The 17,338-nt window shown below is 36.3% G+C and overlaps 4 protein-coding genes and 1 pseudogene across 4 annotated transcripts; 2 read left to right on the forward strand and 3 right to left on the reverse strand.

Moving 5' to 3' along the window:
* Positions 1-6,461: 6,461 nt before the first annotated feature.
* Positions 6,462-8,158, forward strand: LOC139109251 (uncharacterized). The gene has a single exon (XM_070668155.1). It carries the CDS (start codon positions 7,039-7,041, stop codon positions 8,119-8,121), a length of 1,083 nt encoding a protein of 360 aa, XP_070524256.1. The 5' UTR covers positions 6,462-7,038; the 3' UTR covers positions 8,122-8,158.
* A 35-nt stretch (positions 8,159-8,193) lies between these two features.
* On the forward strand, positions 8,194-12,622 carry LOC139109250 (uncharacterized; annotated as a pseudogene).
* LOC139109440 (uncharacterized) lies at positions 10,875-12,383 on the reverse strand. Its single transcript, XM_070668492.1, has 3 exons — positions 12,039-12,383; positions 11,716-11,838; positions 10,875-11,321 (listed from the first exon to the last, which is right to left on the reverse strand). The coding sequence occupies exons 1-3, from the start codon at positions 12,381-12,383 to the stop codon at positions 10,875-10,877; spliced, it is 915 nt and encodes a 304-aa protein (XP_070524593.1).
* Positions 12,618-14,388, reverse strand: LOC139109441 (uncharacterized). The gene is made up of 2 exons (XM_070668494.1): positions 13,131-14,388; positions 12,618-12,976 (listed from the first exon to the last, which is right to left on the reverse strand). The coding sequence occupies exons 1-2, from the start codon at positions 14,386-14,388 to the stop codon at positions 12,618-12,620; spliced, it is 1,617 nt and encodes a 538-aa protein (XP_070524595.1).
* A 377-nt stretch (positions 14,389-14,765) lies between these two features.
* LOC139109253 (uncharacterized) lies at positions 14,766-16,137 on the reverse strand. Its single transcript, XM_070668156.1, has one exon. The coding sequence runs from the start codon at positions 15,962-15,964 to the stop codon at positions 14,882-14,884; it is 1,083 nt and encodes a 360-aa protein (XP_070524257.1). The 5' UTR covers positions 15,965-16,137; the 3' UTR covers positions 14,766-14,881.
* Positions 16,138-17,338: the final 1,201 nt, after the last annotated feature.

Below are 17,338 nucleotides of genomic sequence, written 5' to 3' on the forward strand. Positions count from 1 at the left end.
GTTTTCGTTTTCTGCGTAAAACATAATCAGATGAGCTACTAACATGTTTTCTCTTTTCTCCCTTTAGACAGTTTTTTGAATCGTCAGTTTCGTCATCGGTGTCGTAATAATAAGATTCTGTATCGTCGTCGCTACTGTCTCAAGCCTTTAAAAATTTATCTTTTACAGATTGCTTTTTCCTACTGTCACTGTCATCATATGGAGTTAATTCATGTGATCTAAGTTTTTGATGAGGAGCAGGATTTCTTGAATCGCTGGTTTCTCGTGCTCTTTTTAAAGTAGGCTGCGTTATTTTTTGTTTCTTGTGTTCTTGCTCAATTGAGTTTTCACTAGAGGATGATAATGCTCGTTTTGCACGTAGCGGATAAACATTTTGTTCTAATTCGACAGGATTTCGAGACAATGCGTCAGTGTTTTTGTTTTTCTTACCAGGTTTATATTTTATTTGATACTCATACTCGGCTAACTTGAGTCTCCATTGCATAAGTCGTGAAGTTGGATCAGATATGGAATTTAACCATTCCAAGGGTTTGTGATTCATTACTAAAGTAAATTTGCGACCGTAAATATATGGACGAAAATGTTTTACAGCGTATACAAGAGCTAATAATTCTCTTTCAGTAGGAGAGTATTTAGTTTCCGCGTCATTTAACACTCGCGATGCGTATGCTATCGGGAGGTCGTTTCCTATTTTTCCTTGACTTAATATTGCTCCAATTGCGAATCCTGAAGCATCTGTCGTTATGACAAAAGGTTCGTTAAAATTCGGATACTGTAGTATTGGTTCTGAACATAAAGCATTGCGAAGTACGTCAAATGCATTTTGCTGTTGCTCTTTCCATTCAAAAACTATAGTTTGCTTTGTCAAGTCTGACAAAGGTTTAGCGATCTTAGAAAAGTTTTCGATAAATCGTCGATAGTATCCGACAAGTCCAAGAAACTGTTTAATATTTTTTCTTGTTTTTGGTATAGGAAAATTTTTTACAGCATCAATTTTTTTAGGATCTGGTTATACTCCATTTTCTGTGATTATATGCCCAAGATAAGCGACTTCTCTTTTTAGAAATTCGCATTTGTCTGGTTGCAAAAATAAATTCGCTTCTTCTAGACGTCTCATGAGTCTTTCAAACTTGACTGCGTGTTCATTAAGAGATCGCGCATAAATTACAATGTCATCGAGATAGACAAACAACTCGATTCCCTGTAATCCAGTCAAAACTTGGTCCATTAATCTCTGAAATGTAGCAGAAGCATTTTTCAATCCAAACGGCATTCGATTATATTCAAAATGTCCATAGGGTGTTGAAAATGCGGTTTTATGTTTGTCCTTTAGATCCATTTCAATTTGATGAAACCCAGATGCTAGATCAAACACAGAAAAATATTTAGCACTTCCAAGCTGATCTAGTATATCAACGATGTTTGGTAGTGGATATGCGTGTCCAATAGTCTTTTCATTTAGTGCCCGAAAATCAATTACAAGGCGCCATTTTTTATTTCCCTGAGAGTCATCCTTTTTAGGGACTATCCACAACGGAGAGTTATATGGCGAACTAGACGGTTTGTTGCACCAGGTAACGGTGCAAGGGGTCCGTCCTCCCGGAACACTTGTATACCTACGAGGGGACAATAAATAGACTTCTTTTTATTATAACTGACTTTATTCTCTTCCTTGAAACCGTACAGGCGTCGGGCAGCGTTACCGCGTCGTAGTTGTTATCAGAATAAAACGCGGACGTTCGGCGGCCGCGGGTTTTATACGCGACTGTTGCTAAGGCGGAAAAGCAACAGTCCGCGGATTTTGGTCACATAGGACAGTGACCGTGTTTGGTCATTGCCTATGTGAAAAGTGCAAGGCGTCCATCAGTCAGCGGATTCCGCGATCGGAAGATCCGATCGACGCCGGTTGTTAACCCGGCCTGCGCCTTCGCGGGCGCAGCCTTGCTGTTGCCGGGGTTGGGTTACAACATCCCTCCCCCCTAGGGGGAAGAAAAAGGCTATGACTTTAATCGAGCCATTTTCTTCTTCTCGTAGTGTTACAGAAGTTATTACAGTAGTTATAAGCTTATTCTATTTTTCTTGTCTTGCTTATTACTATAAACTTATGTTTTACACGGACGCGGGCATGGGCGCCTTGGTCGGTTTCAACATGCGAGGAGGCGGGGGGGGGGTTTCTTATTCTTGTTGTATCTTCTTATACCTAGTATTACAATTACCGCAATTATAACTATCACACTTACAGTGGTACTGGCGCTCGCGGTGTACACGATTATTTCGTGTGAGGTGATACCTCCGGTCTGACTCACGGTGTTTTCCAACTCACTGAGCTCGCCGCTTAACTTATCTAATTCTACCGGGTTTCTTATAAATGTCTCGCGCTGTATTTCTTTTAAGTTCATTCCTTCCGGTAAGGCGTTCGCGGGTGTAAGGCTTAGATTGTATAGAGGTAAATGGGTAATTATGTCTGTCTCGTTAGGGGCTGTCCTCGTACGTATCGTCATGTCGGTCGTGGTGATTTTGCATTCTCCGTAAACAGTCAATTTTCCCGTCCGTTTGATCTGTAGTATTTTGCTCGGCTAGTTTTTACATTGCATGTGTATCTCTCCTGTGTGCTTATTGTCGAAAATAGCCAAGCCTGCGGCTCGTTTAGCGTAATCCAAAACGTGGCACGCGACGTAAGGTGTCGTATATCGCATTGCGTCGGTTGCTGCTCGGGTCTCGTGAGCGCTTGTATCTCACACGGGGCATTCGCCTTCACGCGATAAACCGGGTGATTCTGCGTGCATATGTAGATTTTGGTCCCACGATTGCATTTCTTTAGCTCGTCCGCGGTTAGTAGGATATAATTGACGTTATCTCGGTCAAACGCGATTACCTCATTGTTTATGTTTACAACCTTAAATCTATGTTTTTTCTCTAAAACGGGTACTAGCGCGACTTTTATTACCTCATATGATTCGTATTTGACGATAGGGAATTTGATAATAGTCACTATCGCATTTTTTTTATAATATGCGCTGATATCCGCGTATTTTTGTATGTCGTTTCAGCTTTGTACGTTTACCCTGAACGAGAAGTGATTTCCTCCTTTTGATGTCCCGATGCTTCTCTTAATTCTATTACTAGTCTTTCTAGGGGTAGTATACGCAAGTTTATAATGTCCGTTTTCGCGTGAGTTAGGAAGTCGGTGACATCGTATACGTCGCTTATCATGGTTTTTATTAATGCTTCTAACACTGACAAATAATCTATCGCATATAATCTCCGCGTCAGCTGATCCAGCCTCCAGCTGATGCTGCTTGTTGCGTTCAGTAGGGAATAAACACGGGTTCTAACCCAGGAGCGTTGAGGGAGGCGATGGGACGGGGGAAAAAATTCTTGATGAGAGGAGCGCGGGGAGAGGAAGCCGTAGGTGGGAAGAGACGGGGGGGTATCTGTCGCCCATTCATACCCCCGTCTCTTCCCACCTGGCTACCTCCCGCGCTCCTCTCATCACGGATTTTTTCCCCGTCCCCTCGCTCCTTAACGCTCCTGAGTTAGAACCCGTGTTTATTCCCCCTTACAACACCCCGCGCTAGCAACCACCGTTAATATATATTACAAATAAAATAAAAACTTACGTTTTTTAATTTTGCCGCATTTTTTTCACCGGCGGCAATTCGCTGTCTACAAAGGCGAATCGTTTCCCGTTGGTGCACAAGTTCATCCGCTTGTCTATAACGTACCCACACTCGTCACCCACGAAATTTTCGGGAACAGAACGAGGTGTTCTGTCAAAAGTCAATATTTCACCACGTTCGCACTCACCGCGTATGTGGTTATCGTAATATAAGCTCAATTGAGCTGAACTGTTTTTTTGGTGTGTGCTACACCACACACCGCTTGCACTAAACGGGGTGCGATCCCCCAACTCGCGGCGCGCGAGAATGTGTACCAACGATGCACACTTTTTTTCCATTTAAGAAGTCTCTTAATTAGACGTGTTGCACTTGAAAAAATCATCATGCGACTGACAGGCAACAGCTACGAGCTCACTGCAGACAGTCAGAAAGTAAAAACGAAAGCATTTTTTTATCAACAGCAGTCCCGAAGGTGTGACATATACTCGTGAGAATCTTTTACAGCGTTTAGCACGTTTGAAACTTAAGATGCATTCTATCACGCAATGAGAGATTAAGAAATTATTTCATTTAAAAGATGTATCTCGAAAATGTGACATATACTTACACAAATCTTTTACATTTAATATAAAGTTTTTAAAGAAATATGTATGAGATCAATCAGTAGTTCATGGATATTGGGGAAAAAAATGCAACAATAAAAAATTTTTTAATATAAACATTTAAATTATATATATTTATTATAAAATATAACATTATTTGTATATTTTGACGGCAATAAAAATGTTTTAATATAATATAATATAATATAATATTACTTTCGCGCTCCGAATACTAGAGCTAGCAGCTCACAATCAACAATTTGATTCCCATCATAGCAATCGCTAGCATGTATCGCGCTTACAACCTCGTCACGAGTATTAGCAGGGAAAGCGATGCTAGCAAATCGTGCAAATTTCGAATCAATTATTTTAAGAAAAGATGTTAATTTATTAAACGCTAATGTAATACACTCATCAAGATCAATCATTTTAAGAAATGTCGATTCCATCATCATTAAGCATTTGCCAGCTGATTCAAACCGCAGGACATCCATGCCATTAAAGTTGCGTAGTCTGGCTGTCAACGCACCGAGGTACACGAAGTCTTGAAGATTTTTAAAATCGTTGTGGAGCAAACTTAAAATGTTTGCGCGATACTCGCAGAGTGATTTCCAAGCCTCGAGAGATAGCGGCATTTCCAATCCTCGATTATCGCCAATAATAATTTCCACATAACTAGGTGTTCCAACATTAACACCAATTTCTAAATATTTATAACTCGTAGCCGTCAATGCATATCGCTTACATAGAATACGGATTGCATGTTCTTTAGATGAGCTAGTGTAAAAACAAAAAAATGACCATATAAAGTTTTTATTAAAAAAATTTTTTAGTTAGAAAAATTAATACTCACTCATTATTCGCACACAATGTGCTAGATGCATTAGCTGGCGTGTAATAATTCATATTACTCGCATATGATGTATTAGCCGGCACATTAAATTCCATATTTGCATCAGTTGGCACGTAAAAATCCATCACATTAAGAACGGTAATAACAGATCAGTTTGATGCGCGTGTTACATTTAATGCGATATAATTGTTCCGAGATTCTTTTTATATATATATCCCCACCACTAATAAAAATGCATCAATTAAGTGGGGGATTAAATCTTCAAACTGTGTAAGTTTTATTCCTAGGCAACACACACAGGACACATGTTGCATGGAATTATCATATACATTGGAAGTCCACAATTACCACATGATCTACCACATAATGCGTTTTGACTATCAATTTCATGTTTGCGAACGGCAATCATTGGCCCACCCACATCAGCTAAATTAATCATACATGGTGCACATACTGCAATAGCTTCACTAGGTGTGCAATAATAAAAAGACAACATACAATGTTTAGTACGTCCATTAAGCGCGAAAAGTTGTGGTGAATCTATTTTTCGAGAAATACAATCTTCAAGATCTTCACTTTGATCACTCATATAATCACTATCGTTGGGAAATCCAATATCGTCCTCATCAAATAAATCCATTAATTCTCCATTGTCATTTACAGCATTTAAATCAGCCATATTCTCTTAACACAAAATATAAATTTAGTGAACTGTCACCCGATGGTATTTATATAGATCACATTTGTAGGTAATAGTGGGGATCACAAGCATTAGTCTTAAAATAAAAAATGATATCATAAAGATTGCATCAGAAATGCAAGATTTGCGGGCACCACACGTGCTACTGCATTGCATTGGAAATGCAAGATTTGCAGACGCCGCACGTGCCAGTTATCTCAGGCAATGGTGTGGATTACAAGCGTTTAGTCTTAAATGAAAAAAACAGTGATTTTATATAGGCGATAATGTTATGAAGATTGCATCAGAAGCGCAAATTTGTAGGCGTCGATATTGAAATGTAATAAAATAATATCATATAAAGATTGCATGATTTGCGGACACCACACATGCTACTGCATTGCACTGCATTGGAAATGCAAGATTTGCAGACGCCGTACGTGCCAGTTATCTCAGGCAATGGTGTGGATTACAAGCGTTTAGTCTAAAATGAAAAAAACAGTGATTTTATATAGGCGTAATGTTATGAAGATTGCATCAGAAGCGCAAATTTGTAGGCCCCGCTATTAAAATGTAATAAAAATAATATCATATAAAAATTGCAAGATTTGCGGATACCACTCGTGCTACCGCACTGCATTGGAAATGCAAGGTTTGCAGACGCCACACGTGCCAGTTATCTCAGGCAATGGTGTGGATTACAAGGGTTTAGTCTAAAATGAAAAAAACAGTGATTTTATATAGGCGATAATGTTATGAAGATTGCATCAGAAGCGCAAATTTGTAGGCGCCGCTATTAAAATGTAATAAAAATAATATCATATAAAAATTGCAAGATTTGCAGACGCCACACGTGCCAGTTATCTCAGGCAATGGTGTGGATTACAAGCGTTTAGTCTAAAAATGAAAAAACAGTGATTTTATATAGGCGATAATGTTATGAAGATTGCATCAGAAGCGCAAATTTGTAGGCGCAGCTATACACATGTGCTGAAAAAATACTAAGCAAAAATTTGTAGACACCACATGTATGTCACTTATCACAATATGCACGTGCAAAACTGCTAACATTAGAAAAAATATAAAATTATCAAGCGGCTTCCAGTGTTTCATCTGTTCTCCATCGTTATGAAGGTTAATACTTAAAAATGCTGACATAATCGCTATGAATTCATTGAACTTACTTAAAAATGTAAACGTAGCAGTTTGTCATATACCGCATATAAAACTGTGGAGCATACATCACATTTTATCATTTAACATATTGAAATCTCGAGAATAAAAATGGATCGACGAGAGCAACAGCTGACAGCGCAAGCAGATCGATTGACTTTAGAAGAATTCAATGCATGGAATCAGCAATGTGAAGAATATATCAAATTATTGGAGGACCAGGGGCGAAATAAACGCGCAAGATTATCAATCGGTGCGAAGCAATCACTAGTTGCATGTATTGCACGTATCGAAAGTTTAAGAGATTTAACAAAACAACGTTTCATTCATGTGGGTGCTGGACATAATACAAAAAATAAAGGACTTCGATGGAGTGAAATTGACACAGCTTTTGAAAGCCGCATATTAACTGGTGTGGTAATTAATTCAAACTATATCGAGCCTCGCAAATTTCTGGAAGATGCGCAAGACATTGTATTAAAGCATGTGCAAAATGTTATGCATAAACATAACAATATAAAAATTAATGTTGTATTTAATGGTGAATTTGTGGCTAACAATAAAACTGCAAATAAAAGTGTGTGCACAAAAAACTGTGAACTCTTTCGTTCAAGTGATCTACAAGAGTGGTACGAGTCACACATTATCGAGCCTATTCTCGCATCCTTGGATGAATTTCAAGAACGTGACAGCAGGTGGGCACTGTCGCGTATACATAATTTGATGATAAATGTAAATAAACACAATCCATTACATGCTGGGTGCCATGTGATATTACCACAGGAAATTAAAATGAAAAGAGCTGTGATAAATATACAATCTGCTGACAATGCATGTTTCGCATGGTCAGTGGTAGCCGCTCTATACCCAGCCGAGAAACATGTGGATCGAATAATATCATATCCACATTATGCGACAGTGTTAAATCTTGAAGGTATTGAGTTTCCAATAACTATGAAACATGTTAAAAAATTTGAAAATCTTAATAATATTTCCATCAACATATATACGATTGAGAAGAAAAAAATTCTGCCAATACAACTCACAGATAAAGTACGAGAGAGACACATTCATTTGTTGTACACACAGCGAGATAATGATGTTGGACATTTTTCATTGATAAAAAATTTATCACGTCTTATAAGTTCACAGCTTAGTAAAACAAAGAGTAAAAAATATTTTTGCGATCGGTAAGTATAAAATGTAAATAAAAAATGTTTTTTTCTTTTATACAATAAAAATTTTTTTTTAATGCATTTATACAATAAAAATTTTTTTTAATGCATTTATACTCTTTATTCCAGATGCTTACATTACTTTAGTTCAAGTGAAAGATTAATGGTACACAGCGTAGATTGTGGAAAAATTAATGAGTGTGCAATTATATTACCATGTGATGAAAAAAAATGGTTAAGTTTTGACAACTATACTAGAAAGGAACGAGTTCCATTTGTGGTATATGCTGATTTGGAATGTACCCTAGAAAAAACGAATGCTGACTCCACCACATCTACATGCGCACACCAACATCATAAGGTTTTTAGCATAGGGTATTATGTATGCTGTTCATACAATAAGTCGCTATCAATGTATCGGTTTCATCGCGGTAATAACTGTGTTGCATGGTTCGCCGAGGAACTTAAAAATTTAGCGCATAATGTAAAAACAATTTTATCAGCTAATGTACCCATGGCTGATTTTACACGAGACGAGTTGGAAAATTTTAACAAAGCTACACATTGTCACATATGTGAAAAACCATTTGTATCAGATGACATACGAGTCCGCGATCACTGTCACTTAACCGGTCGATATAGAGGACCAGCACATTCAAATTGTAATATAAATTATATGGATTCGAATTGTATTCCCATAGTTTTTCATAATTTATCGGGTTACGATGCACATTTTATTATCAAAGAAATTGCAACTGCCTATGAAGGAACTATAGAACTGCTTCCCATAACGAAAGAGAAATATATATCATTTACAAAAAATGTTAAAAGCACCACTGATAATAGAAATAATTGTATAAAATTAAGGTTTATTGATTCATTTAAATTTCTAAATACAAGTCTTGAGAAGTTAGCATCATTTCTAAGTAAAGATAAATTGCGAGTGTCACGATATGAATTTTCTAATCTAACTAATGAAAATTTTGATTTATTAACACGTAAAGGAGTCTTTCCATATGAATATGTTGATAGTATTGAAAAATTGGAAGATGTATGTTTGCCTCCACGTGAATCATTTTACAGCTCATTGACTGATGATACAGTATCCGAAAATGATTATGCACACGCTATAGATATCTGGCAACGATTCTCAATTCAAACGCTCGGAGAATACAGTGATCTGTATTTAAAAACAGATGTCTTATTATTAGCTGACATATTTGAAAACTTTAGAGACAGCTGTATAGTGAGTTACAAACTTGACCCCGCATATTATTACACCTTACCAGGTTTTACGTGGGACGCGATGTTAAAACACACGGGTGTAAAATTTGAACTTCTTACTGACATTGATATGGTTATGTTTATTGAACGCGGTATACGCGGTGGTTTAAGTCAATGCTCAAGCAGATATGCATGTGCCAATAATAAATATATGCAGTCATATGATTCATTAAAATCATCAACATATTTAATGTATTTTGATGTTAATAATTTGTATGGATGGGCGATGTGTCAACCGCTACCATATGCCGATTTTCAATGGGTTGACAATGTTTCTAATTTCGATGTGATGAGTGTGCCACCAGACTCACCCAATGGTTATATTTTCGAGGTTGATTTAGAGTATTCACAACGTTTACACGATGCGCATGCCGACCTACCATTCTGTCCAACGCGCGATAAGCCACCCGGTAAGCGGCAGGACAAGCTTCTCGCAACCTTATATGATAAGAAGCGTTACATCATTCATTATCGCAATTTACAGCAATGTATTAATCATGGACTGCATCTTACAAAAATACATCGCATATTACAATTTAAACAATCCCCATGGCTACGTGTTTATATAGAACTTAATACCAAATTTAGAACGCTTGCAAAAAATGATTTTGAAAAAAACTTGTATAAATTAATGAATAATGCAGTATTTGGAAAAACTATGGAGAACGTGCGTAATCATGTTGATGTAAGGCTCGTAACACATTGGGAGGGCAGATTTGGTGCTGAGGCATTGATCTCAAAACCGAATTTTCATAGTCGTAGCATTTTCGCCGAAAATCTGGTAGCGATTGAAATGCGCAAACTTGAAGTGAAATTTAATAAACCGATCTATGTTGGAATGTGCATTCTGGACATATCTAAAACATGTTTATATGAATTTCATCATGAGTACATGCAACCTCTTTATCAAAATAAATGTAAAATTATGTATACTGACACAGACAGTCTTATATATCATATAGAGTGTGAAGATGTTTATGAGATTATGAAACGTGATATTAATAGATTTGATACAAGTGATTACGCTTGTGACAATGTGTATGGTATTCCACAAGTCAATAAAAAAGTACCAGGTTTGATGAAAGATGAAAACAATGGAGCGATCATGACTGAATTTATTGGACTTCGAGCAAAAATGTATGCATTACGAGTAGATGGTAAAAAGATACAAAAAGATTAAAGGTGTTAAAAGTAATGTTGTCGCCAAGAAGATAACGTTTGATGATTACACACGATGCTTGAAGGAGGAAATAGAAATGACGCGTCAGCAAACATGTATAAGATCTAAGCTGCACGAAGTGTATACTATACGTGAGGAAAAAACTGCTTTAAGTCCATATGATGATAAACGATATATTATACAGGATTCTATTGAAACATTACCATGGGGGCATTATAAAATACCGTTGTAAAAAATTTTATATATTATACATTATACATTATACATTATATATTGTTAATAAAAAAATTTTTAATTATATAAAATTCTTATAAAACGTTATTCTTGCATATCCATGAGTTATGTGAATTATTGAATCCCAGCCACTTTACATAAACATTATTTCCTTGTTTTCGTAACACTTTTTCGACAAGATATACATCAGGATTATTTACGTGAAGCAATTCCTGTTCATAGAATCCTCCAGCGATAGGTTTTCCACAAGAATCCTCCAACAAGTATGTCACAGGATTAGTTTTTTGCACTTTGACGATTGTAAATACTTCCGTAGTCCAATTTGGTGTATAGCCTTTTTCAAATATTGTTTTGAATTTGCTAACACGTACTGAATCGCCAGTTTTAAACCGTGCTGGAGCAGCAATCTTTATGCGGTTGTAGACCGTTGCCAAGAGTTTGCCTGCGTTTGCAGGGGTAACATCGACAGGTCGCATACCAATAGTTCGATGTTTTCGCATATTATAATCCAAAACAAGCTGCTGTAGTGAATCAAGCCATTTATAATTTCCATTGAGTGTAAACATTTTCCACATAGCGTTTTTAAGCGTTCGATTAAATCGTTCGACAACTGACGCTTTCATTACAGTGTATGTAGAATAATGGTTAATATTATGTTTTTTTAAGAGTTTTTGTACGTTTGCGTTGTAAAATTCTTTTCCTTTATCAGTTTGAAGATTATTCGGACATCTTTTATTATTGCGAAAGATCTTTGCAATCGCTGTTGCAACTTCGATACCGCTTTTTGTCTTTAATGGTACAGCCCATGCATGCTTGCTCAGCACATCGATAACGGTGAATATGTAGTGGTAACCTTGGTTGACACGTGTGTATGGACGCATCTCGACCACATCAGCTTGCCACAAGTCATCATACCCGCGCACTATGACACGCCTTCGAGAAAAATTTCTTCTCGCCGGTGTATGCAATTCGTTTACCAATTGTAGTTTTTCTGAGCTTATTTTCTTTGACATTTTTAAAGCTATGAGATTTACCGCACTATTAAAAAATTTTTTTCATAAATATGAACAATAGCAACACCGAAAACGATAACAAAACGGTATTAACAATAGAAAACGGCAACGGCAACGGCAACGGCAACGTCAACGGCAACGGCAACGGCAACGGCAACAACAAACGGCAACGGCAGCTGTTTAATTCTGTTCACCGCGAATAAATTTATTGCGAAGCGTGTTTACCACAACCTGTAGACTACTCTGTAGTATTTCTATTTTCTTATTCAGTTCATTTAGTTGATCTTTTAAATTCTGCACTTTCTGTTGAACATTATTATTAAGTTCCACAATTTCATTCTTTAAAATCTGTAAATTTTGTTGAACATATTGTTTGTTGACAGCATCATCATCGTCCAAAGGTTCAGCTACATGCTTAATTTTGCATGATCGCGCGTCGTAATCGGTGGATGTTACACAAAGAGCGTTATCGCGCACGTAATTTCTAACTAACGCATTATATCGATAATGTTGATTAGTATTGCTTCCTCCACCATCTTTAAGCAATGTTCCAAACTTGTTAATCGGCATTTCGATATCAAATGATTAAATTGTGTATGCATACTTCAATTTATAATAAGCCCCACTTCGCGAAGTTCCTCAATAATTGATAAAATCTCATTGTCGTGAGCGTTATGACCTGCATAGCGTGAGGCTTCGAGCAATCGAAGACGATCTACGAGCTCGTTTGGATCATCCCAATGAACATAATCGATTTTATTATTGTTTAATGTTACAGCGTATGGTATACCTTGTCCAATTTTTTTACTCAGCACAGTTCATAATCTCATAAACATCTTCACACTCTATATGATATATAAGACTGTCTGTGTCAGTATACATAATTTTACATTTATTTTGATAAAGAGGTTGCATGTACTCATGATGAAATTCATATAAACATGTTTTAGATATGTCCAGAATGCACATTCCAACATAGATCGGTTTATTAAATTTCACTTCAAGTTTGCGCATTTCAATCGCTACCAGATTTTCGGCGAAAATGCTACGACTATGAAAATTCGGTTTTGAGATCAATGCCTCAGCACCAAATCTGCCCTCCCAATGTGTTACGAGCCTTACATCAACATGATTACGCACGTTCTCCATAGTTTTTCCAAATACTGCATTATTCATTAATTTATACAAGTTTTTTCAAAATCATTTTTGCAAGCGTTCTAAATTTGGTATTAAGTTCTATATAAACACGTAGCCATGGGGATTGTTTAAATTGTAATATGCGATGTATTTTTGTAAGATGCAGTCCATGATTAATACATTGCTGTAAATTGCGATAATGAATGATGTAACGCTTCTTATCATATAAGGTTGCGAGAAGCTTGTCCTGCCGCTTACCGGGTGGCTTATCGCGCGTTGGACAGAATGGTAGGTCGGCATGCGCATCGTGTAAACGTTGTGAATACTCTAAATCAACCTCGAAAATATAACCATTGGGTGAGTCTGGTGGCACACTCATCACATCGAAATTAGAAACATTGTCAACCCATTGAAAATCGGCATATGGTAGCGGTTGACACATCGCCCATCCATACAAATTATTAACATCAAAATACATTAAATATGTTGATGATTTTAATGAATCATATGACTGCATATATTTATTATTGGCACATGCATATCTGCTTGAGCATTGACTTAAACCACCGCGTATACCGCGTTCAATAAACATAACCATATCAATGTCAGTAAGAAGTTCAAATTTTACACCCGTGTGTTTTAACATCGCGTCCCACGTAAAACCTGGTAAGGTGTAATAATATGCGGGGTCAAGTTTGTAACTCACTATACAGCTGTCTCTAAAGTTTTCAAATATGTCAGCTAATAATAAGACATCTGTTTTTAAATACAGATCACTGTATTCTCCGAGCGTTTGAATTGAGAATCGTTGCCAGATATCTATAGCGTGTGCATAATCATTTTCGGATACTGTATCATCAGTCAATGAGCTGTAAAATGATTCACGTGGAGGCAAACATACATCTTCCAATTTTTCAATACTATCAACATATTCATATGGAAAGACTCCTTTACGTGTTAATAAATCAAAATTTTCATTAGTTAGATTAGAAAATTCATATCGTGACACTCGCAATTTATCTTTACTTAGAAATGATGCTAACTTCTCAAGACTTGTATTTAGAAATTTAAATGAATCAATAAACCTTAATTTTATACAATTATTTCTATTATCAGTGGTGCTTTTAACATTTTTTGTAAATGATATATATTTCTCTTTCGTTATGGGAAGCAGTTCTATAGTTCCTTCATAGGCAGTTGCAATTTCTTTGATAATAAAATGTGCATCGTAACCCGATAAATTATGAAAAACTATGGGAATACAATTCGAATCCATATAATTTATATTACAATTTGAATGTGCTGGTCCTCTATATCGACCGGTTAAGTGACAGTGATCGCGGACTCGTATGTCATCTGATACAAATGGTTTTTCACATATGTGACAATGTGTAGCTTTGTTAAAATTTTCCAACTCGTCTCGTGTAAAATCAGCCATGGGTACATTAGCTGATAAAATTGTTTTTACATTATGCGCTAAATTTTTAAGTTCCTCGGCGAACCATGCAACACAGTTATTACCGCGATGAAACCGATACATTGATAGCGACTTATTGTATGAACAGCATACATAATACCCTATGCTAAAACCTTATGATGTTGGTGTGCGCATGTAGATGTGGTGGAGTCAGCATTCGTTTTTTCTAGGGTACATTCCAAATCAGCATATACCACAAATGGAACTCGTTCCTTTCTAGTATAGTTGTCAAAACTTAACCATTTTTTTTCATCACATGGTAATATAATTGCACACTCATTAATTTTTCCACAATCTACGCTGTGTACCATTAATCTTTCACTTGAACTGAAGTAATGTAAGCATCTGGAATAAAGAGTATAAATGCATTAAAAAAAATTTTTATTGTATAAATGCATTAAAAAAAATTTTTATTGTATAAAAGAAAAAAACATTTTTTATTTACATTTTATACTTACCGATCGCAAAAATATTTTTTACTCTTTGTTTTACTAAGCTGTGAACTTATAAGACGTGATAAATTTTTTATCAATGAAAAATGTCCAACATCATTATCTCGCTGTGTGTACAACAAATGAATGTGTCTCTCTCGTACTTTATCTGTGAGTTGTATTGGCAGAATTTTTTTCTTCTCAATCGTATATATGTTGATGGAAATATTATTAAGATTTTCAAATTTTTTAACATGTTTCATAGTTGTTGGAAACTCAATACCTTCAAGATTTAACACTGTCGCATAATGTGGATATGATATTATTCGATCCACATGTTTCTCGGCTGGGTATAGAGCGGCTACCACTGACCATGCGAAACATGCATTGTCAGCAGATTGTATATTTATCACAGCTCTTTTCATTTTAATTTCCTGTGGTAATATCACATGGCACCCAGCATGTAATGGATTGTGTTTATTTACATTTATCATCAAATTATGTATACGCGACAGTGCCCACCTGCTGTCACGTTCTTGAAATTCATCCAAGGATGCGAGAATAGGCTCGATAATGTGTGACTCGTACCACTCTTGTAGATCACTTGAACGAAAGAGTTCACAGTTTTTTGTGCACACACTTTTATTTGCAGTTTTATTGTTAGCCACAAATTCACCATTAAATACAACATTAATTTTTATATTGTTATGTTTATGCATAACATTTTGCACATGCTTTAATACAATGTCTTGCGCATCTTCCAGAAATTTGCGAGGCTCGATATAGTTTGAATTAATTACCACACCAGTTAATATGCGGCTTTCAAAAGCTGTGTCAATTTCACTCCATCGAAGTCCTTTATTTTTTGTATTATGTCCAGCACCCACATGAATGAAACGTTGTTTTGTTAAATCTCTTAAACTTTCGATACGTGCAATACATGCAACTAGTGATTGCTTCGCACCGATTGATAATCTTGCGCGTTTATTTCGCCCCTGGTCCTCCAATAATTTGATATATTCTTCACATTGCTGATTCCATGCATTGAATTCTTCTAAAGTCAATCGATCTGCTTGCGCTGTCAGCTGTTGCTCTCGTCGATCCATTTTTATTCTCGAGATTTCAATATGTTAAATGATAAAATGTGATGTATGCTCCACAGTTTTATATGCGGTATATGACAAACTGCTACGTTTACATTTTTAAGTAAGTTCAATGAATTCATAGCGATTATGTCAGCATTTTAAGTATTAACCTTCATAACGATGGAGAACAGATGAAACACTGGAAGCCTTGATAATTTTATATTTTCTAATGTTAGCAGTTTTGCACGTGCATATTGTGATAAGTGACATACATGTGGTGTCTACAAATTTTTGCTTAGTATTTTTTCAGCACATGTGTATAGCTGCGCCTACAAATTTGCGCTTCTGATGCAATCTTCATAACATTATCGCCTATATAAAATCACTGTTTTTTCATTTTTAGACTAAACGCTTGTAATCCACACCATTGCCTGAGATAACTGGCACGTGTGGCGTCTGCAAATCTTGCAATTTTTATATGATATTATTTTTATTACATTTTAATAGCGGCGCCTACAAATTTGCGCTTCTGATGCAATCTTCATAACATTATCGCCTATATAAAATCACTGTTTTTCAGACTAAACGCTTGTAATCCACACCATTGCCTGAGATAACTGGCACGTGTGGCGTCTGCAAACCTTGCATTTCCAATGCAGTGCGGTAGCACGTGTGGTATCCGCAAATCTTGCAATTTTTATATGATATTATTTTTATTACATTTTAATAGCGGCGCCTACAAATTTGCGCTTCTGATGCAATCTTCATAACATTATCGCCTATATAAAATCACTGTTTTTTTCATTTAAGACTAAACGCTTGTAATCCACACCATTGCCTGAGATAACTGGCACGTGCGGCGTCTGCAAATCTTGCATTTCCAATGCAGTGCGGTAGCACGTGTGGTGCCCGCAAATCTTACATTTCTGATGCAATCTTTATGATGTCATTTTTTATTTTAAGACTAATGCTTGTGATCCCCACTATTACCTACAAAATGTGGTCTATATATATACCATCGGGTGACAGTTCACTAAATTTATATTTCGTGTTAAGAGAATATGGCTGATTTAAATGCTGTAAATGACAATGAAGAATTAATGGATTTATCTGATGAGGACGATATTGGATTGCCCAACGATAGTGATTATATGAGTGATCAAAGTGAAGATCTTGAAGATTGTATTTCTCGAGAAATAGATTCACCACAACTTTTCGCGCTTAATGGACGTACTAAACATTGTATGCTGTCTTTTTATTATTGCACACCTAGTGAAGCTATTGCAGTATGTGCACCATGTATGATTAATTTAGCTGATGTGGGTGGGCCAATGATTGCCGTTCGCAAACATGAAATTGATAGTCAAAACGCATTATGTGGTAGATCATGTGGTA

This window comes from Cardiocondyla obscurior, linkage group LG17 (genome assembly GCF_019399895.1).
Source record: "Cardiocondyla obscurior isolate alpha-2009 linkage group LG17, Cobs3.1, whole genome shotgun sequence".
NCBI classification, from domain to species: Eukaryota; Metazoa; Arthropoda; class Insecta; order Hymenoptera; family Formicidae; genus Cardiocondyla; species Cardiocondyla obscurior.